We start from the raw sequence: 23,248 nt of genomic DNA on the forward strand, positions 1-23,248 counted from the left end.
GGGAGAAAGACAGAAAACTGATTCCAAATAGTTGTGGTTTTCTTCAGGAAGGGGAAGATTGTAGCTCACTGATGAACAAAGCGGAAGCACTAAGTAGCTGAACCCGAGTCTACTCAAAGAGACTTGAGAGTATAGAAAAGAATACGCAATTAAATGAAAATATGTCATTTCCCATCTGCTTAAAGTTGAATAGATTCACTCAGCATTATCAAAAGCTTTTGCCACTTTGCCTTCCAAGCTGACACCGAATAAATATTACCCTTTTTGACTTAATTTTCTGTTCTTCTGATCTCTGTGAATAAAATTTACTCATACAGAAAATTAAGGCCCATGAGTATCATTTAAGAAGATGCAGTGATTGTGCCAGCCATACAAATTTCACTATTTGTGGGACACAATGTAATGAGAAATACCCCACAGAATGCATCAACTTAATAGCCTACCCAAAATTCAGGCGTTAAAGTGCAGTTTTGCATTAAGGTACTCTGAAATAAGGTTTTTACTCCAAAATATGATTGATCTACATCTGCTATCTATGGAAGCAACAGTCTAGCTTTAAATGTCCTCTCTCATAGTGAAACTTTAAAGCTTCAAAATTCTTTTAAAGCAGGAAGAAACTTAAAATTCACCTTAGCCCTATTTAGCAATTCTTAGTGATCAAAATTTTCAGGGTAGTTTGTAACAAAGAAGGCAGAAGAGTTTATTACCTACTATACTCCTGGAACTGAGAAACCTCTGCATGAAGTGAGAATTGGTGAAAAGGATTTCAAACATCTTGTCTGCAGTGATGTGGAACACTCTGTTTATAAAAAGTCTCCCATAGAGATCATTCTCAGAGACTGTCTCCTTCACTGCTAAGAAAGGCAGAGAGAGCAGGTTAAGAACAGTATTATGAAGCACCTTTATATTATTCTAAGCTTTATTACAGCTCAAATTCTTCCCAAGCTTACATCAACATTTGTTTCTCATTCTCAGAAACCCAGTAATGATATTGGCATGTGATTTGGTAGGTTGGTTGCCTTCAGGAACAAAGTCCAGAACTGATTTTCAAACATACACCACTACCACCACCCCCACCATCTCCCTGTGCAAATTCATAAATCAACATCAAAAGATCCTATCTCCTTAGTTTTGCCTTCAGTATTCTACTAATCCTACAAGAAACACTGGGGAAAGACAAAAAGTTAACATAATCTTTATTAATATGTGTGCCTATTATACAAAGGACAAGCAAACAGGACAGTGAAACCATAATAATTTTCTTCTCAGCTGTGGCTAGTTTCAGAATTCTGCTTTTAACATTTGTAATGCTGGTAGCATCCACAGTCTAAGAGACCAGGTAGACTCAGAAACAGCTCCTCAAACCCTTCCTCCCTCCATACCTATTTAACAGGAACACAGGAGGTACCCTGCTCCATTTTGCAGTCCCAAAAATGCACCAAGGGGCTCAACTGCATCACCCATTTCAAAGCCACCAAGCACCCCAGAGGTGTTGTGTGGCTGCAGCACTGATCTTTGCTATTTCTGCTTCTTGGTGGTTGCTGGCATGACTCAGCTTTGTGGTTGTCTCAGCCACTCTCGCAAGAGATAAGAGACAGAATTACAATCCTGGAGGGCAAGCAGTCTCCTGTGCCAGCCCCAACTCAATCTGCTTATACAGAATCACCAAAACCACAAAACACTCCCCCCCCACACACACACATATTACTAAAATGAAATAAAAAGCCCAAAAGCAAATCTTGCAGCAGACAGACAGTTAGGATGCCTAACCTTTCAACTAATACAAATGACTGCTCAGAGCTAGGAAAGGTCAGTGCCAGCCACCAACACAAAGGTAGTCTGAATATCAAGCTATAGGTCACACACTGCCTACAAGCTAAAGTTGCAGCACTTAAAACATTACTGCTTAGTAGAAGTCAGGATTGATAAATGCAAATGCAGCAACTAAACACCAAAGCAGTCCCCAACGAAACCCAATTCTGACTGGGCAGATTTCCTCTCTAGTGTTGCTTCTAGCCTGCTAAAAATCCCCATTACACATCTGCCTCAAAAAAAGTTCTTTTTGATCTCTCAGGCTTCAGTGTAGGACCCCAAAATTGAAGCGTGAGTGCCGTATTTTTGTGCTTGCACAAGAGATTGACTTCCTTCCTGTGCCACGTTCTGCTTATGCAATTGTAATTCCACACAATTACAAGATGGGACAGAAAGCAAACACGCATTTCAAGAGGCCTATTTAACCAGTCAATATGCAGTTATTATGTGTAGAATACAAATTCTGCTGCACTGAAACATTCTGTGGGAAGCCAGAAATTCTGCCTGAGTTTTCAGCTTATGCTCACTATATTTCCTCTCCCAGCCAAATCTAACTCTAACAAAACGCAGGCCAAGTGAACTGTAAATTTGACCTCAGTTAACAAGATCAGCATTACAGACTTCTCCTTTCAGAGCGCACCCACCACTTCCTCTCTATCACTAAGAAACAGGAAGCTTCAGATATTGGTGTTGACATCCCTTTTGCCTACTGTGCATCAGCTAACATATGTGGAGTCAGGTACCAGGTAATTCAAACCTAGTTACTCCAGTTGAGCATTACTCAGCTGGACCTTGACATGCCCAAGAAATCTGCTACCACTTAAAAAATGAAAATACAAAGGCCCAGACACATGATCAAGTCACCATGCATCAGATAAGCTTTGTCAGCTATTTGTATATGTCTTAGCAAATACAAGATAATATTTAGTTGCCTCTACCTCAGTAAGCCTTAGCTAAACAGCACAACGTCACGATCACCTGAAATGCCTGAGGACAGCTGCTATTTTTCTGCTGATGCAAGGTAATTTGGTAAGCCACAGAAACTTACAATACGCACAAAGCCCATGCATTAATACCTTAGGGTGCAGACTTTGCTACTGAGCTGGTTTGCACTTCATGCAAGAAGCCTGTCCTCCTTCTAGTGAGTCTTAAGCAAGAACACTAGCAGGTCTGCACAAAACTTCCTGTTAGTTGATTTACTTACACTTTATTTCTATCTAGTCATGTCTTTAACAAGGAATAGTTAATGAAGTACAAAGTGCATGACAGTGTCTATCGAGAAATACATTTTTACTTTAATCCCTCTCAGTTCTTAGAACAAACAAAGAAAAAATTTTAAAAAATGTTGTTAGCACATAAAGCAGTATTTTCAGAAACTCCAGCCTGAAACTGGGTTTATATATCAGGCCTATCAGCTACTTTAGATGCCAGGACTCAAACAGCTGTTCTCCAGAAAGCCTGGAAATCTTTTAGACGACGGGTCTGGAAGGTGCATGTATGTATAAATGCTGCTCTGAGTTCCACATCTGTGGAAGCAAGTTGCTGCATACACCAAGAGCTTGACAAGCTTCAAGTCGCTTTCATCCAGGTTTCTCAAAATTTATCTGTAAAAAACCTAGACAAAGCAGCAAGCACAACCAGTAACACAGCAAAGAATAAGTGTACAATTGATATGCTTGCAATTTGAATAGACAGCTTTAACCACTTACCTCCGCTACAAATAAAGATGCACATTTGTCTACTGTTTTGTTTGTTTTTACTCACACAGGTAAACTTGGATCTGCCTTAATTTATCTCTATACTAGAGCAACATCATGCATTTGACCTAGGACTGGCTTAGAAATATTCTTTATGAACAAAATGTTTTGTACAGGTATAGAGATATCAGTCTAACTCCTTCCCTTTTAATGCAGTTCTAACCCCTCAGCAGCATGCAATTATCAACACTAACTCTCTTAGCCTGAATACATTTATAGCTGAATTGGAGCTGTCTGATAAAAGAACATGAGATTATTCTGACTTTGGGTAAGAATCCCTAGGGACCCAGAAATCCAGAAGTAAATATATTACCCAGAGTGTCCTGGTTCAGCCTGAAGACAGCAAGTCTGTTCCCTCCCCCTCTACTGCCTTGCACTTTATAAGGTCATTTTCATCACTGCAAGGCAAGCTGTGAAATAATGTTTGAATATAATACCATTATGTAGCAGTGATTGTAGAGGTTTAAAAACATATGCAGTGCAAGAAAAGAGACAGAAAATGGTGGGGCAGGGGAAGGGGGCAGCAAGAAAAAACTTGTTCTTAAAATTGTCATCAACAACCAACAGCTGAAAGCTAAACACACATCACAAGCAAGTTAAGAAAGCTGAACTGATAGGAGCAGAGGCTATCAAACATATTAATAAGGATGCTGATTTTTCCAGTCCACAGAGTTAGGGGAGGATCAGGATTTTAAAAAAAAAAAAAAAAAAGAAAGCTATGCAAATCTTGGCACTGTTCAGCATTTCTGTACCACTGGGGATGGGGGGAAAAAGTGCACACTGCATGAAGAACACATACAGGTAGGAGCCTTTAACCAGATACACCTGAAATCAAGTTAATAAAACCAATTCCTAGAACTGAACATGTTCCAGACATCATCTATTTGAAGACTGTATCAGCAGAATTAGCCATTTTCAGAGAACTCTCCTATACTTTAAAAGACTAAGTACAAAATTAATTTGGGGAGGTACTAAGTACTGTCTCAATGCTAGCTTTTTCCAGTTCACAAGATAAGAAACCCCCAGCCTTATGCCTTTTGCCTTTAGACAACTCAAACATGTATCCCCCAAACCAGCTGTGTAAACAGATAGATATAGACATATATTCAAAAAAAATATGTCTTTTCACTATTTTGATTAAAATGCCAACAAGATAACAGGGCTACTCTTCCTTACATACACCGTGTATCCAAAATTTCCTATCTTGGGGTGGGGGGAAACCAACACAAGGCTGAACCAATTTCAACCATCCTGTATTTCAAACACTCTATGCCCCATACATCCCTGTCTCCAAGAAAGGTCAAGCCACTGCTGTACCCATCTCACAGCACCACAGTGCAGACAGTTACACTCTCCTGCAGACCGCACATTTAAGGTCGTTATTAGTACAAATAGAAACAATGCAGTAAATCTGTCAAGTTATGCAAGGAGATCAGAAATTTATTATGCCCTCATATACAGTAAAGTTTTCTAATAGAAAACATTGTTTTCCAATTTCCTGCTTTCCCCTTTTTTCTTTGAAGTATTTCATGCAGCTGAACATTGCCAATGAAAGAAAGGAAAAAACAAAGAAACCCACCCTACATACAAAAGAGTCATTAGAGGAAATTAAAAAAACTCTTGGCCCTGTTTTGGAAATGTGTATTCCATGCTTGAACTAAAAATCGTTTTCTAAAATTTACAATTAAGACCACAGATATTAATTTTTAGCTTAGTCAAAAGTTTGTCATGGCTCAAGAATTTATACTCTGATTTATGAAGCCAGACAAAAGCACCAAGATGCAGGTCCATAGGCCAGTGGTGCCTAGCGGGATGCACACCCTACTTCCCCCAAAGTAACCAGTGTGAGAACTGCTTAGGACAAGGGAACTAGTGTTGGGAAGAACAAGAGTTTTGAGCTTGCCCCTCACCTTATTTGCCAGGACACCTCCATGGGCAGCCTGAGTATGAGCCAGAGGACACAAGAGAAATTAATCGCATGGGTAAAGCTTTGTCATGTAGGAAAGCTATTTCGTTTGCGTGAAGGAATTCACCTTGTAAGGGTATGGGGCAACTGCAATAGAAAACAGACAGAAACAGAAGAAAAAAATTCTAAGCATGAAGAATCTGAGAGAAAAGATTAATGCTGTGAGTCTAGAAAATCCTGCTCTGAATAAAAGACTAGTCTTGGGGGAGGGAGGAGAAATAAGAAAAGCAGCATGAAGTCAGTTGTCTTTTTATTAAAGAGACATCTCCAGTTTAAAATGTTCTATTTATTCAACATCACTAATGCAAGGATGACAGGGAGTATTTACTACTATTGTTCAGGCAGCTAGCAGCATGAAAGACAACAGGACTATTTTTCAGTTAGTTCCACTGGAGACCTTTCCCATAAAAAATAAAACCCGGAAGAGAGATGTGGTACTAAGAAGATAGGAAAACTGCAAGATATCTAAAACATCTAAAGGCCAAACTTTCTGCTGCTCTCAAAGATACACCTGTGAAGGAGTAAATTAATTTGTGAAGCTTGTTAAGTGTGTAGGAGTATGGCATAAACAGCATCCTGTTCAATTAGGTATATTCACAAAAATGATAAAATCTGACATGCATCAAGTTGAATCTGAACTCCAGCAAACACAGAAGGAGTATGGGTGAGCAAAAGGAAAATTAGTTGAATAAAAAGTATATCCCCGGGCAAAAATCACGATTTGCAGGCAGCCAATTCAATCCATAACTTTAAAAGCTTTCCTGGACTCCTCAATGATCCCAACATAAAGACCCCCGCACACAACTTCAGTTGTCAACTCTGAAAGGGTAAGATACAAAATTTCCCAGAGAGATTAAGAACCAGCCTCCATTAACTGAACTGTTCTATTTCTGCCAACGAGTGATGAAAGTAAGTTCTTTTCACACGTGAAAGAAATATTCAGCTGCCACTAAGCACACTGCTGCTGTTGAGCTTTTCTGTCTTTCATTTGCACACCGCCATATAACCTTGGAACCAGTACAGGTTTTGCACACTTCATTTTAAAGGCATTTACAGAGTCCAAGATTCGGATATTTAACAGAACATCCGTCACAACTTCAGTGAGCTGCTTGAACAACCAGAGCCCTGTAGCACAGAAAAGTTCCCCATGGTAAGTGAAAAGCTCTCCTTAGAAAATGTGAACTTGCAAGGGGCTACTGTAGGACCTCAGCACAAGTCTCACTGTCATCCAGTCCGGGTAGAAGGCAGGCTCCAGCCTAACTCTCTCCCAAGGACATAGCAAAAATTCTTTTACCAAAACCATTTTGTGAGATAGTGCTACACTTTCCCTCCTATGGTGAGAAGATCAAAAGAAACATGTAACAGTCGAGTTACCATCTCTGTACCACTGTGGTATCCAAGTTTCTTCTCATCTTGTACTGGGTAATGAGGTATGAGTTATGAGGATAGTATATTAGAATCCATTAAGACACTAACTGTTGGCTCAGAAAGTGTAATCTGCTCCAAGATATTCATTAAGGTTTTCATGAAGGTTTTTCATTTTCAGATCACATTCAGAATATGCACAATACTATCCTGAAAGCCGTGAAGTTGTCTTGCTTGGACTTTCAGTGAGTTCCTCAGTTTACTTCATCAGTAACACTGGAGCCCACAAGCCTTAAGAAAGTAGAAGTGTAAAGAAGGGGGATGGGAGAGATCTTTCAGAAACTTAAGAACTGTTATGCCTGAAACGTTTTCCCTCAGTTTCCAAGAAGTGCAAACAAAAAAAAACAAAAATCTTTTAAATATCTGTGAGAACATAAAAAGTGAACTAACACCACCTCATTGTCAATAAACTTTTTTTAGTTTAAGCTGTTAGCAACTCTCTACCCACCAAGAGAGAAAAATCAAAACCACAGTTTGTTTGTGTTCATTCTAAACACCCAGCAACTTCTTTTTTCTCCCCAGAAACTAAGATACATAGATGTTTTTGCTGCAATTCCGTCAAACAAATAAGCAAACAAGTTTCATAAGATCAGAAAGTTCTCTAACTTGCTCCACAAGTGAGATGGAACACCAAAGTCAGGTTGTCTTACAGATCCCAATTGTTATAGGATTTACCTTCTTCACTATCTGAGGCACTGCTCTTCTCTGGAAGATTTTCATTCTCATTAAGGTCCAAGGACTTTTCTAAAGACCTGCTCCTGACTAGCTTAACAGGTTTTCTTTCTGAAGACGTGAGAGGGCTCTTTATTTGCTTCTCACTTAGGGACTCCTCCACCTGAAACAACCCAGAGGACAAAAAAAAAAAAAAATCAGTAATCACAGACTGTTAAAAAAAAAATCCCACACCAAAACTCAAAGAGAAAGTTACTTTCAAAGAAGACAGCCATACAAAGGAAGCCACAAGTTCTATCTACTTGATCACCACACAGTTAAGTGCTAATTTCTCCCTTGTTCCTCTACCCCAGACAACCTCCCTTCCTCTTTATTTAAATCTTTCACTAAATCCTGGTAGCAAGGAACAGACTTACTTGTATGTACCATTGATACCAAGAGCTGCCTTAAATGGGACAGTTCACACCCCATCCAGTCCCCTGGCACCCACCTGCACAGTTTGGTCTGCTTCCCTACATCAACACAAGCATAAATTATATATTATATATAATATAAATTCATTAACCTAACACAGATTTACTTTGTATTGATCAATTTTTTTTTTCCTACCAGTTTAGCAAAGGTCCAACACTCTCTGGAGGGGAAGCACAATGAAACACAGGCAGGGCCTTCCTCTTTCAGTAAGATTAGATTATCCCAATTGCATCTTTGAAAGGTTCTTATTTTGCAGGACTTCTTTACCCTTTTAAAATATTGTCTAGAGCCATCCTACCTATAAAATGTTACTGCTCAGAAACACAGTGATGGAGTGTCATTTGCCATCTCCAAATCCCCCAGAACATCAGCCACTGAATCAATGATGCAGCTCTTAACCCTAAGCTGTAATGACTGCTGGCTATGCATACGTGCCATTGGACACTTCAAGAAGTAAATCTCCAATGAAACTGTATGGACAAGGTTTGTGTATCTCAAAATTCCACCCAAAAGGCTCATCTGTGAGCTTTCTATCATAGTTTTAATTCTGAAGTTCCCCTCAAAGCCCCTTTTGCCTCCAGTGGAACACCTGGGATCAACAACAGTACAGGCCCCATACACAGCAGTACATGGACCATAGTAAACATGATCAGGCCTCCTCAACTGAGTAGTTCTGATTCATCTGCAATACCATCATCCTGTAAAATTATTCAGCACTGACTCAAGAAAGAAAAAGCATCTGCTGTTTGAACCGTCATCATGTACTTCCTGTATTTCTTGGCTTTTTTCAAAATAAAAACCATTTACTTTTTTTTGTGCAACTAAAGGCCATTGGCAAAAGGTGGGTGGTTGGAAAACAGGCATGAATCTCACTGCAGTATAAGCAGACAAAAAGACTCCTTTGAAGGTCAAAAAAAAAAGACTGAATCAGAAAAGCAGATCAATTAACAAATGCTGCTATTGAAAGGACCTACCATGCCTACAGTTTTACCCAGTCAAACAACAGGATCTAGGAGAGAGCTAATATTTAAATGTCAAAATACTTTACCAATATAGACGGAAGTCAAAAAGGAGCTAGTGGTGATAGAACAGTCTAAAACTTGACACAGATCCAGCACAAATCCAAGGAACTCTCATAGAGTTTTGATATCAATTAAGGATCTGGTGAACAAGTGAAGCTTCCACTAGCAGCATCAGAGCAGCCTACTATGCTATAAGCAGAGCAGGGAAGTCAGGCTCAAGTCAGAAGATAAGAGCAAGAGCTCCAACAAAAAAGCCTTTCATGATGTCAAAGAAGAAGACATTCATGCTGAGGCTTTTCGAATAACTGATCAACTTAAACACTTTTTTCTTGGGGTTTTGGGTGTTGGGATATTGGGTTGGTTTGGTAGGGTTTTCTTGACACTAAAGAGTAATGATTTTTAGATCTGTCTCTGGAATAAAGATGTGTAATTTCTTTCCTATGTACATTTATCTCCTGAGCTAGTCCAGTACTGCTAAAACCTGTGCCGAGGCTTTTCTGGTTTTTAGCCTGCGAACAGCAAGCTCTGGGACTGGAAGGGCTCCCTACAAGGGGCAGAGAGAAGATGATAGCTGTAAACACAGGCAATAAGGTGGTGCCCACATTACGATGTAGTGAGCGAGAGAAGCAGATGAGCCACAACTGGTGTTCCACACAGACTTTTTTCAATCAACTATAGACAGCCATTAACAACATTTTTTCCAAGATGGGCCAAGTACTACAACCAACTCAGATTTTCCACTGAAGAGGGCTTTGGGACTTGCTTTGTCTATCAGAGCAGTAAAGGGGAGGTTAAGCCTGTTTCCCTCCAGTCTTTGGAAGGTGATTAACTGTGTTTTGTGTCATCAGTGCAATGGTTTTTGATAAATACATTCTAAGCACTACTGCCTCCTCCTATTGCTCTTGTGGTTCTACAAAATATGCTGTAATCCCAGTGCTGTGGAGAGAGTGTTGACATTCTTGAGAAATGCCAAGTGACACATATAGCTGAACACAGTCATTATGCATTTTAGTTACTCTGAAACAGTAAACTAAACAGTTTAGTTGCGTATTTATCAAGATTGCACTTTTACACTATAATTAAAAGACTTTTTAAAGGCAGTTTATTCAAGGGAGAATCCTGGCATTTTTCCTTGCTTACAGACCAAATCCCCAGGCATTCCTCCTTACCAACAAGCCCAATTAGATTTAGCACTCACAGGAGACATTTCTGGGTGTGGCTTCTTTTCCAAACATAGCAATTATTTTTAAATGGCTTGTTCTTGCGCAAATAAGACTTACAAGTCTAAACCAAGGCTACGTGTGTAGATTTTTAATTATTCTAAAGAGCCAAAATTCCAGGAGCATCCACAGTCCTCTCAGGCTCGCCTTATCTCCAAAAATGTCCTGTATTGCTAGGATTTCCATGATGGATACCCATCATGCAATTAACTAAGCTTTTAACATCTGACAAACACCAGTATAGTTTGCTGGATATGAGTCTCTAGTCATTAACTTCGATTTTGGCAAAACTATTTAAAGCCTACTTAACCTCCAGATCAGTTTTAGGAAGTGACAAAAGCCAGATTTATACGGTAGTAAAAGCCATTAAAATCATCTCCTTTCTTCCTTCCCCAAATTTTCCAAAGCAAAACCAGCAATTCAGTACCCAACTTTAGTGAAGCTTATAAAAAAAAATGCTTTAGTAATTCATTTGCTGTTCGAAGATCTTGGGGATATCTAATAACCAAGAGAAAATGTTTGTAACCTTTTAGGACTACAACTACACAGAGGAGTCCCTGCAACTGTGCTAGACACTGTGCCCATCTCAGATATTGCTACTAATGCACCTGCCATTCCAAACAGCCAAATATGTTCACAAATTCATATGACACGAATGAACATGAGTGAAACATTCATGCTGCTTCAGTTCTACTAACCCGAGGAATTACAGTAAAACTCATCTTTATAAGAAGAAGTGCGGAGGTTTTCCCCTTCCTTCTGAAACATTTCCACAAATTTCAATAAAAAAGGTGTCATATATTCATAATAGTAGGCTAAGTGACCTTTGAAGGCAAGGAAAACAAAGTATAACTACCCTCTAATAAACCTTATATACAGGAGAGATATCTTTTTAAATGACAAATACCACAAGTAAGAAAGCATTGTAAGTGAAAAAGGTGTTACTTCCATAAAGCACTTGGATAAAAACACAAATGGTCCCTAGGGAGGTGGATAAAAAAACCCAGGTAATTTTATTTTTAAAGGAAACAATAAAAACAGACCAGGGCATAAGCCTCAGTGTTCCAGCCAGGTTATGCAGTGAATTAAGTGACAGGACATTGCTGGAACTCACACCAACAATGTTCTCTTATACAGAATTTCGTTCATTTTCAAATTCAAGAAACATTCTTGAATTCTCAAAGGCTTCTGAAGTTACAAACCCCATGCCTCCTATGCTTACAGATACACAAGTTAAGCATATATGCCTATCAGTTACAAACAGTAGGAAAGGCTGTGTCAGCACTTACTCCCGGCAACGTGTGTCTGTTGAGTGACTCTTCTTCTGCTTGAAGTGTGGGTTCACGAACTAAACCAATCATTTTAGGTAGTTTTTCATCCCTTTCTCCAGAATCATCACAAATGCTGGATCTGTCCAAAGCAAAAAGGAAAATATCTTTGGAGATAAGTGCTGAAAAATCTGAAAAAGCTTATGTGTGATTTTTGCATTCAAACTATGGCTGTTAATCTAACATTAAAAACCACCAACTCCTTTTTCCCACATACAGCTCATTAATCTCTCAAGCCATTTTCCTCATCCTAAGCACCTCTCAGAAGATTCAGCTTCTGATCATAAGGTTAATAAAACCAAGCACTGGTGAATCACAGAGATAGTGAGTGCTGTGGGGAAAGATGAAACAGAGAGAGCTTAGAAGAAATTTGGAAAGAAAATGTATTAACAAAGTGTGATAATTTTTTTCCTGCATCGCTTATTCCAGAGTTGCACAGTTGTGCCTTTTTTACAGGCAACAAACAAACAAAAAACAACCAACCAGAAAATATTTAATAGGACATCTTTTAAAGCTTGCAATGAACTTGAATTTTTCTAAACAAACATAGATAACACAGGATTGCAAAGAAACAAATTACATTGATCAGTTTTGTAGAATCATATTTATTTGCATAAAGTGCTGTTATTAATTGACACTGGCAGTTCATAACTTAATTCATATTTGTTCAAAACAAAAAATCAGGGCAATTCTTAAAAAAACCCACATTGTTATTACAATTATTCCATTGTATTATATTTATTATTATTCTAGTTTTCTAATTCAAGCTGAGGACAACAAAATATTCAGCTAACACCACAGACATCAGGAGAGCAAAGCAAGTGTTTCAGTGTCAAGGAAGGAGGGAAAAAAGTATCTGAAAATCATATATAGCTCCATTTCATGCAGCCGAATAAAATTCATTCATTCATTCATACTGCAGAAGGGTAGAGAGGTACTGACTAGACACCATCATGAAAAAAGTCGGTATTTAAGCTGTCCTATGCTGCTATCTGCCCAAGCAGATGCAGAGAGAACAACATCTTCCTACCTCCCTCCTTAGGGGGCCTCCACTGCGCTCCCATTATTTTAGAAAATGAACACTGTTAAGTTTTCATGCATGCTCAGTCTATGCAGGTCAGATTTTTGCATCCTTTTACTACAGGTTTAACCTTTCTGGTAAGGCTACAGCAGTACTTTGGCAAAAGAACTTCTAAGAAAGAGGACAGTGCTTCTCCCCAAGTGTTTCAACAGGCTTTATAGCCTCTCCTTACCGAGACTGCCCGTTGTCCTCAGATGATGAGTGGAAGCTCTCCATCTCCTCACTGTTCAGACCCAGCTCAGAACCATAGCTCTGGTGTACCAGCTGCCAGAATTCCTGCTTGGTTAGCCTCTGAAAGAAAGCAGGCTAGTCAAGAACCACAGTATGGGACAGTAAGGCACAGAAGGTAAAACAGCAACAAGTTTGAATTACGCCACAGCCTTTAACCTCAATTCTGAAAAGCACTGAAAGCATTTAGATATCACATTCCAAGATTGGATTTCAGCATTTTGGGCAACTGTACTCCTGTCTACTCCATATTCCCAACCGATCACTGTTTAACCAGATGTTAGATTGTCATTTGAAGAAAACACACACTTGTAGCCACTACTTGCTGCTTCGTGTGTCATCAATAATTTCACAGATACCTTCAAGGTACCTCCCTCTTGATTTTTACTCAACACAGCACAAGATCAGTAACTATTAGACAGCCAAGGACTCCCTCTTTGATCCCAGACAAACTGCTTAATTAATAGATACCTACCTGCCTGTTTCTTGAGGATGCTTAGAGTACTTTACAAATTGTGAGAGGCTTGCGTTTCAGTCACTACAGTGGTGTCCACGTCAGCCAACTACCCACTTTGCCAAGGTGAGACTGGAGGTCCTAACTTTGGACCACCAGCAGCCTCTTTATGAAAAATAGATGATTTTGTTCAGGATTACCTTGACTCACTACTACCTATCTTCTCTTTCTCTACAATATCTCTGCCCTGCTCCATGAATTCCCATAGCTACTGGAACATATTTAAAGTTCTCTTAGATGCAAAGTTTGGAAAGTGAAAGCGGTATGACACATTCATTTCTGTAAAGTAAGCAACAAGTTTCAAAGTCCACTTCAACTGTAAAGGGCTACAGGGAGAAGAGAAGAAGAAAAAAAAAGAGAGAGAAAGAAATAAAGGAAATAAGGTTTTGGTATTCAACAGAGCTCAGAGAGCAATACTAGCGATCTTAAAAAACAGAGACACCACACTGGAAAATGTGTCTTGGCCACAATTCATATTGATCAAGGGAACAGGACTGTGCTAATGAGGCAGTAACACAAGTACTGCTTACTATTTGCATGAAATCATGACATTAAATACGCATGCATTATTTAAAGGGCTTTTAAATGATCCTCTCCACCTCCCTGCTTCACCTGTAGAGTGTTACACTACCCGCAATTTTAGACAGACACGAAGGAGCTGACCCCCGGGCAGGAATGCAAATGCGCGGCCTCACGGTTCTTCCCCCCGCCCGCTGCCCGCGCCTTGTCCCGCACCGACACCAACCTGGCGCTCCCCGCGGGCAGCGCCGCTCCCGGGACAGCCCCGCTCCCGCCGGGAGCCGCCGCCGGGGCCGCCGCGCTCCCACTTCCTGCTGGGTGGCGGCGGGGCCCGGCCGGGGCCGCCCCCGAGCCCGGAGGGGGGCCGGGGCAGCGCCTTCCCCGGCTGCTCCCGCCGGCCCGGGGCGGGACCGGCAGCTCCATCGGGGTCCCGCTGCGGCACCCCCGCGCTGCATCGCATCTCCCGCCGAACCTCAGGGAAGCGTGCGAGGACCGGGGCAACCCCGGCCCAGTTCGGGAGATCAGGAGGGGTTTTTCCCTCGGGTGTTTTCCAGCACAAGAAAGGTTTCGGGCTTTTCAGAAAGCAGCTGGCACAAGCACGCTATTGGCAGAGATCAGTTTCAAGGTATTTAATCCTACCGAGGACAAAGTAAACATTAAAACACAAAACACACAGCCATAAAGCAAGGGTCATAGCAGCTAGTGCCAGCCTCCTTCTGCCACGGGGTTTGCTCTACAGAGCAATGCACTGCTAAAGACACGTGCATCAACATACAGGTGCCTTACTTTCCGCGGGCGTGCTGTCTTTTGGAGCGATAAATTCATAATCATGAACAACTACCTACAGCTGCTATCATTAAGTGGCCAAAAACAGGTGCAAGCATTACAAAAATATTTCAAAAATATTAAAAAAAAAATTTTCAAAATACGACTGAGTTATCTCTAGATAGCACACTTTTCAATCAGAAAGCAAAGGACAGGGGGGAAAGCTACTTTCACTTTCATTGCCCAATACTGCCAGTGCTTTTATTTCCAGTCATAAGAAAATAACTGAGAAATAGTTAATGTCACCAATTAAATTCACTGGCACGTTCTGCAGCAGTCTATAGGCAAAACAGACTGCCCTTGTAGAGTGAGCTTAATAGTTTGAGGAAAGCAGAGAAGCTTTTCAGCTACGCATTTTAGGAATCTATAAAGCTGTTTCCTGTGGTTTTGTAAAGTCAGTGCTACCAACTTCTGCTTCTAAAACAGCATTCTTGTGCTCTGCCCAATTATTCCTAGCTCAGCTAGATATAATAAGTTCTTAATGGTCATAAGCCAATACCAAACCAGACTCGCTTTATTTTCTCAGAAAGGATCAGTTCTGAAAGCAAAGAAGGGCATAAATTTTCTGGGTCAGACTTCTACTTCTGAGAGGATGGTTTAGAGAAGCTCTGAAGCTTGAAAGGCTGAACCTAAACATGAATTACTTTGCCCATTCAAGGTGATGGTCTGTGCTGGGTTTTTCCTCAGTTCTCTTTGTGTGCAAACACAAAGGCTACAAGAAGCAGCTGCAAAACTCTTTTGTCTTTTCAGCAAGAGCATAAAACATCAATACTTTGCTTCACAGTCAACAAAGCAGTGTCATGGCACAAGCAATGCTACAGAATGCCAATGACAGAAGCAAAGCTGCTGATTTTTACCCCCTATCGACAAGTGCAGAAATAAGAACAAGACATGCCATATAGATTGACTCAAGAGACATCCCACCACACACCACACTCCTGCCAGGCAACTCTGCTACAGAACTCTGTCTGACTGCTTATTTGCAGAACAGGGGAGGAAAACAGCAAATTTGCTCTCTAACTGCCCAAACATGAAGGTCACAATCAAACCAAGCCCTCTTTGATCTCTAAAAAAACGCTTGTTGCACACAAAGGTGCAAATAAACCTCTCTTTTTTCACAACCTTCCTGAGAAGCTGCTGGAGAAGGCAGAAGTGTTGTCCTGACAGATGTCTGCCATAAGAAGCCCAACTGATCAGAAATTCTCATCCCTTCTCACACCTCTAGACTTACCTGCTACAATGTCTCTGGAGACAGGTGCAAATCTCTACCCAGCAAAGCATACAAAGAACAATAGGAAAGTAAATCCAACTCTAAGGAAGAGGACTCATGGGAATCGAGACTGATTAAGTTAAGATCTTGTTCCATTAGAAATAAGGAGTGCTGTGTTTGTTTGGGATTTGAATGACCTGTCTAATTACATTTTAATTTGTTCCTTCTCCCTTAAACTGGAGAGATATTTGACACCCACGAGCTTTAGGAAAATAAAGCAAAGGTATAAATGGCATTGCTCTTACTGTCAATAGCAGCCATAGTAAACTTGTTTTACCAATCTGGAAAGCCTATTCCAAAACAGGATTTTCAGCTGATTTTATAAACCAATGCATTATTGAAAGCTGCAGTGGATATGGAAGCAGCTATCTGTTTTATCAACACTGGTGTCATGTCTCTTCCAGACCTGCATTAATGATTCCTTTTTTTCCATGATGCTGGATCATTTAAAAAACAATGGCAAGGTAAAAGCCTAAGAGACTCACTCTGCATACATTTTGCAACAGGGATGGAGAAAAAAAAAGGTAGAATTTTGCTTGAAAGAAAAAAAACATCTTTACATGGACATTTACAGAATAAAAAGCCTAAGAAAGGACCATCTTAAGAGGAAGATACTCACTGATTCCCAGAAAGGCACCAGATGCACAGTACTGTATTCTGAACAAGGTCCAAAGGAGAAGTTATGAGCTAGAGAATTACAACTCAGCTAAAGGGGACCAGGAGTCCTGTCAGAACAGTGATGCAAAGTTGGAGGAGAGCACCTGGATGGATAAGTTTAGGCACAGAATAGCATCTATCCATTTGATGTTTTTCTTGCACAGTGCAAGCCACTTCTAGTAGAAAGGCAGACTTAACAAAGGACTACTTGTTCAACCACCTAGGACGTGCAGTACTTAAGAGGTACAAGACAGAACGGCCACAAGATGGAGATCTGGGAAAGGGCATGCTGACCCCACCAAGTTCTGCAGGTGGTGACAGCTTCAGGTGTATCAGGTAAAGCAGACAGGTCACTCTTCAGAGGAGAGACCTCGTAACAGGAAATCTATGCCCAGGAAGTGTTGAAGAGGCCAGTGACTGAAAATTACCTCAGCACAGACGTGATTTGAAGCAAATACAATTCCAGTCCCCTGGATCCAAATCCTGGAAATTGGGGATTATTCACCATCAGGTGGCGCACACCAGCACTGTGACAGCTGCAGTCAGTTATACTTCAGATTACAAGAGAATTACTTTATTTCACAATTTAACATTGCATACCATGCCAGGGCCTCAGATCTATGAGATATTTTTCAAATGTATGTTGTCCCTGCCATGGGGTAGTGAGGAGAAAGCAGTAAAACTGCTTGGATGTACCAAGGGCTCTCTTTTAGCAGCAGTTCAATAGACAGCTGTCATTGTAGTGGAGTCAGTAGATCCAGCTCTAGCAACTTCAGTTTCTACTTTCAACTCCACAGTGCCCCCCTATAGCTTGATCCAGTAAAGAATCATAAAGTAGGCTGACAGGTGACTCAAACACATTCTAGCAGAGAATCAGAAGTCATTATTACATTGCAGAAGTAGGAGCTCAACCTAACAGAAATCCTGTTTCAGTAACTAGTTCCAAACATACTACATTAAAAAGCCCTACATATACCTCATGGAAATGTTCCATATCACAACTGAGAACCCCAGGCAGAAAACCTCATAGACCTACCTTTTAACATACTTCAGTGAGGATGCAAGCAAGCTAACAGCAAGATTTGATAGAAAGAATAAGGATAGTTCCCAAGCTACTCAAATGCACTGATCCCTAAAAACTGCTAGCTTAATACATCTCATCTTACGTGCAGTCCATGCCTCCTGCTTTCTTATCTACCCTTCAGTTAGTGCTCTGAAGTGAAAAGTCATTCCTTATGTGACACTCATTTCAGTGTCACAGAGTCGAAACACACAAGGAAAACTAATACTGAACAGCACAAAGCTTGTTACCTCTGTTCCAGCCCCTTGGGCAGATTTGTGTACCTGAATGTCCATACATTCACCCTCCAGCACCACAAACTAATCAACTGAATAAGGTAATTGCTATTCCTGACACACTGCATAACAGAAGAAAGCAGGGTTACTTCCAGTTGCACATTCCAGTTGTTAAAAGATGACACAGTACATTGTGGCTGGATTCAAGACAAGATGGTTATGATGTTACAGTTAAATGGTATTTGATTTGAGGGAGAAGAGATTAGCAGGAAACATTAGTTTTGCCTTAAATTGCACTTCCTTATTATTTTCAGCTTTTGTTTGACAAAAAGTGCCTTTAGTCTGCCCTAAAATTAACATTTAAAAAAAAAGGGGGTAGCTACAATCTATAAGCAGTCCAACGGCTTTAATCCTTTGGGGGCCATTGTAGCACAGTTATATGTGGATATTTCAGTGTGCAATTGCAACTGTGTTAAAATACTTAAACAATGAGAGCCATAAACAGGAAGAAATTGGTTTACAAAAATTATCTTTCTTACAGTGATGTTCTGCAAAAGTGTCAGTGCATTTTTAGAAAGAAGATTAGCTTAAGTATCCACAAATTGCAATATAAATCAAACTAACTCACATCGGTTGCCAAAATACACTTTCATGTCATATAGCCTGCCTTTGTTGCACTTATTCAAGGTCAGGGGAGTTGTAATGAGCTGGATGGCAAAGGTTCAGCTAACTTAACTGAGAAGGAGATTTTAGGCCCTTTTCCTTAAAAGTTTTCACTGAGAAAGCCTCTTGCCTTTTGAATCACAAATTAATCATAAAAAAATGTAAAGCAAGTGCATACTAATTTAGTAACATATGCTCGAGCTGGTAGTGAAGAGAAGCATGCAACCTATATGCTCCATCAACAGCAGAGTTTAAGTGGCAGTATGAGAAGCAAAGGATGAGAATTTTATTTGGGACATGAAGTACAAGGAACCAAAGGAGAACATCTAAGTCAGAAAGGAAAAGCTAACTTCAGGTCTCTTATCTTCCAAAGACACATATGCCCACATTAGAAAAAGGTACTGACAGGTACAAACTCACCTTATCCAGCAACACATTCTGCCATAAACGGAAGATACTGAGGTAGCTTCTGTCTCTTGCACTGAATGACGTGAAGAAAAACTGCAGGAAAAACAAAGGTGGAAAAAAAAAAAAAGCTCACTTGTAGGTACTTTCAAGAACCCCAGAATGCTTCCTTGTATCTTGAATATTGTAAGGTTTTCAGCAACACATTCAGCAAATCTTTTCACATTCAGCAAATCTGGAGTATATTCCTCACACTCCACACTTTTTATCACTTTCCATAAGTGAGAGTCAGACCCCCAGTGTCCACATAGTATATAAAGACACTTGCTCTTCCGGGCATCTGACTACCCCTGGCATGAAGGAAGAGCTCTTCCTCAACTAACTACACACCTAAATGTCTCTCACTTCCACATAAGAGGTGAAGCAAATCAGAGATGCATATGCCTGTTTCTTACAGGCCACAGCTCTTTCCATCCTTTTGCCACACATTGCTTTTACTAACATTTTCCTGTGACATGATGTGAAATTAAAATAATTAAAATATGAGATCAAATTAGATGCATCATTTGCAGTATTAAAATCTTTCCCATTTGAAAGTTATTTTTTAGTAAAGAGGTCTATCTTCCTTGTTGATGAAAGTTAATATTGGATAAATTGAGAAGGAACGGCCAAATATGAGGAATCACAGTTCCTTCACAAAGAACAACTCCACATTAACTGTGGAAAGCTATTCTCTGTATCCACCCAAGAATTATTATTTTCAAGGCACTTATAGAAGAACTGTGTTGCACGTAAGAAAATTCTGCATCACGCTTTCCAGTTTTTCAAATACACACTCACAAACTTAATTTCCCAGCACATATAACAGCATGTTCTAGGGTAAATTTCTCCATAACTCAAAACCCATGACACCACAGTCCTTTTATTTTCAGCAGTTTTCTTCCAGGGGCACTTTAAATCCAGTGATTCATATCACTTTTATATTTTTCCAATATCAAGAATGCAAATTCTGATTTCATGCCCTGAACTTATAGTTTTCAAATGGCTTTCCTTTCAATCAGTGAGACAAAGCCTCTTCCTTCCTGGTTACTGCATCAACACTAAGAAGGGATTGTGCAATCAAACTAAAGTTGAATTACTAAGCCAATATGCACAGGGACCAAACCACCAAGTCTGTCCCAATCCCACCAAGTCAGTCCCAATCACACTTAAAATTTGACAGGGAAGTTACTTATGCAAATATGAACTAGAACAAGTGCTCTATCCTAGACATTACAATTTCACAAGAATATATTTTAAAACAACTTTTCACCTTCTCTCCTTTTGTTGCTATTTGTATGGCATTTGGAATGAGTCGAGCAGTCTTCTCCTTTGTCATGAAAGTGATGTCCTTCAAGGCAATAGAAATCTAAGCAGAAACAGATTTAATAAGACATATCAAAAAATAACTGTTAAGACTAAAAATTTAAAGTTACAGAACATGCAAGAGGAACTCTAACCCTAAACCCTGGGATGCAATTTAGTTGAGATCACAAAAGCAATTACAGTCTTCACTTGCTAAGCTTAACAGCAAGTATTCCAAAGTAGAAGCTAAGGTGACTTAAGAATAATCTCCTTTCATATTAGGACTAGGGAAGCAAGTGGTTCTTTCTTCTTTCCCTCCACTCCTCCAGCCATACTCCACAATCCCAACCAAATAAAAACCACAGATGCAAAAGCCAATCTCAATCAGCATGCCAGATATAAAGCAGGACAGTCTATTATCTGATCTCTCATCTATGTCACCTCACAGAAGTTTGCAATATATCCCATTTACAGAGATTTATTTGCAGTCCAGACGCTGCAAGAAAATCTTCCTGCTTAAGTGTCCTTGCCTTGTATATTAGTACTTAAAATTTAGAAGAGCATGGTCTGACTGGCTGCAACAAGCCATTTCCATTCAGCCTACTCCCTTCACTTGCAGAGAAGGCTGTGCTGCCATTCTGCTTGGAAAAAAGGAAGAACATACAGCTGGATTTGCTTTTTCCCCTGTGTGCAGAAGGTCCTCCACTTATTCTCTCTCTGCATCAACACAACCTGCTAAGGAGGTCCCCAAATTTGGCTCTACCATTGTAGCTGATGAGCTCAGATTGCCTAAAGATTATCACTGAAGATACCACTCTGCTAAACAGGCAGCAACAGCATACCAGGATGTATGCTGTTTTGACTGAAAAATCAGTCTTGAAAGAGTTTACTTGTTCAAGGGTGTAATTTCAAAGGGTTTATTTTTAATTTATTTCAAGTCTCAAATAAGAAATATTCAGTCAAATACACTTGATGAAATTAAGCTTGGTTTTCAGTTAAGTATTTCCACATACCCTCAATGTCCTAAAGTATACCAGCTATTTGTTGTTTGTCCTGTGTATTTCAGAGCACTTAAATTTAAGACATTAACTTAAGGTATGAGCAGTCTTACAGCTCACAGAACATTTTGACACAACCATCACCTACTACCTAGGTTATCTTCCTTTTCTCATTCACTGCCTTATGAAAGTTCTACACCAAATGCAACAACTACTTGAATGAAAAATTTTAACTCATTAACCTAATTTTTACAGAAAAAGAGGGCCAACATATGACAAATACCAAATTTTGTCCATACTGTTCAAAAGCTACAGACCACAACATGAGAACTTGCAGAGATCATTTATCAATTCCCTTTTGCTGTTCTTAGATGCTGATATTTACATGTGAGACTAAATCAAGTGAGGTTCAATGCTGGAGAGTTCTCAAACACCATGTATTGTGCCGTGCTTCTGGTCTTACAGGAGAAGATTATGTGTTACATCCCTTGGGTAACTCTCCTTGGTAAGGAGAGGCAAACTGTCACCCAGGAATGTAAAAGATCAGCTTTTGCATAACTCCTAAACTTCCTATGCTGAATGACTGACTGAGCAGGCTTACTTAAGCATTAGGATGTCTCCAATGCTATCCTCATTTTACAGAGCAATGCATCTGCATGTCGACTCAGGGATGCAGGCTCTTTCTTCACAGCCCAAAGCCACTAGTATGAGATTGACAGGACAAACTTTGCTTGAGGGACTCTACCCCAATATCCTGATAGCATAGGACAAAGAAAAGGTGGGATTCAAGTGTGCTAAGCGATCTTACTGTGGTCTCCCATCGGAAAATGTTGCTGTGGAAACAGAGCCAGTTTTCAGAGAGATATAAGCGCCCTTGCAGCAGGATATCCTTCTGGAGTGCACAGGCGTAATCTATGTAGAGAGAGCAAGAGCAAGTTACTCACTCACTGCAGCACAGTTGAGCCAAACTTCTTAATTAGAATGAGATAGGAATATTACAACATAATAAAAGGCCTTTTCTTTCACTCTTAAGAAGTCTACAAAGGCAGACTTGTACTGGGTTGCATCCAGACCATTGTTCTGGGAACACCCAGAGTTAATGGAACATCTCTGTGTATCAACCCTCTGTGCATTATCCTATGCTTTCAGAGAAGAGGTATCAGGCAAGACCAGGAACATGTGAGAAGTATTAATTAGTAAAACTTCGAAGTGCCTAAACAACAGAATACACAAACGTTTTATAATATAACAGATTATACTGTCAACTCCTACATAACAGTAGTTCATATGTTGTAGTAGGATAATAATTTTCCACTAAACAGATCCTATCACTAGCTAAAACTATCTGCAGAGTGAGACACTAAAGGGCATCTTGAAGCTATCCAGTTTTCAGGCGGGGGATATTTTCAGAAGCTGTCATTTTTATAATACTGCCTCTGACTGAAACATCCCTTTTGAGAAACAAGTTTCAGCTAGAAGGTAATTATGCATCATCAGATACCTGCTAATTAAGAACAAGAGCAGAGGATTTCGTTGCACTTTATAAAAATCTCCAAGAGCTTTCACTATTTCAGAGCCTGAAGACTCAAACAAAAGGAATTTTCAGAAGTACTACTGCTACATAATTAAGACAGACCTCTTCTGGAAGCTCTGACCTAAAGAAGGCTACCTTATGTATAGAAAATACCCAGAATGTAGGTATTCATGCAGGATATTAATGATTTTAACTTTAGAGGTATCAAATGTCTTTGTTATTTTGAAAAGCATTGTAT

General features: G+C 39.9%; 1 protein-coding gene across 8 annotated transcripts in view; it reads right to left on the reverse strand.

Annotated features, from left to right (window-relative positions):
* GRAMD1C (GRAM domain containing 1C) overlaps nucleotides 1-23,248 on the reverse strand; it is a 53,215-nt gene that overhangs the window by 8,950 nt on the left and 21,017 nt on the right. For 6 of the 8 annotated variants that reach the window (XR_007903018.1, XM_051778919.1, XM_051778925.1 and 3 more), the window contains exons 4-10: nucleotides 22,285-22,388; nucleotides 20,447-20,542; nucleotides 19,150-19,230; nucleotides 12,930-13,048; nucleotides 11,638-11,758; nucleotides 7,636-7,795; nucleotides 708-854 (exon numbers count right to left, since the gene is read on the reverse strand). Coding sequence is in view for 7 of the 8 variants with exons in the window: in XM_051778919.1 (XP_051634879.1) it covers nucleotides 708-854; nucleotides 7,636-7,795; nucleotides 11,638-11,758; nucleotides 12,930-13,048; nucleotides 19,150-19,230; nucleotides 20,447-20,542; nucleotides 22,285-22,388 (828 nt within the window). In the remaining variant the exon portion in view is untranslated. Of the gene's footprint in view, nucleotides 1-707; nucleotides 855-7,635; nucleotides 7,796-11,637; nucleotides 11,759-12,929; nucleotides 13,049-14,244; nucleotides 14,571-19,149; nucleotides 19,231-20,446; nucleotides 20,543-22,284; nucleotides 22,389-23,248 lie in introns of those variants that run through there. The other 2 variants (XM_051778920.1, XM_051778924.1) reach the window with 2 other exon arrangements.

The sequence above is a fragment of the Manacus candei genome, unplaced genomic scaffold (genome assembly GCF_025592945.1).
Source record: "Manacus candei isolate 608988 ecotype Guabito, Panama unplaced genomic scaffold, ASM2559294v1 h1tg000014l, whole genome shotgun sequence".
NCBI lineage: Eukaryota > Metazoa > Chordata > Aves > Passeriformes > Pipridae > Manacus > Manacus candei.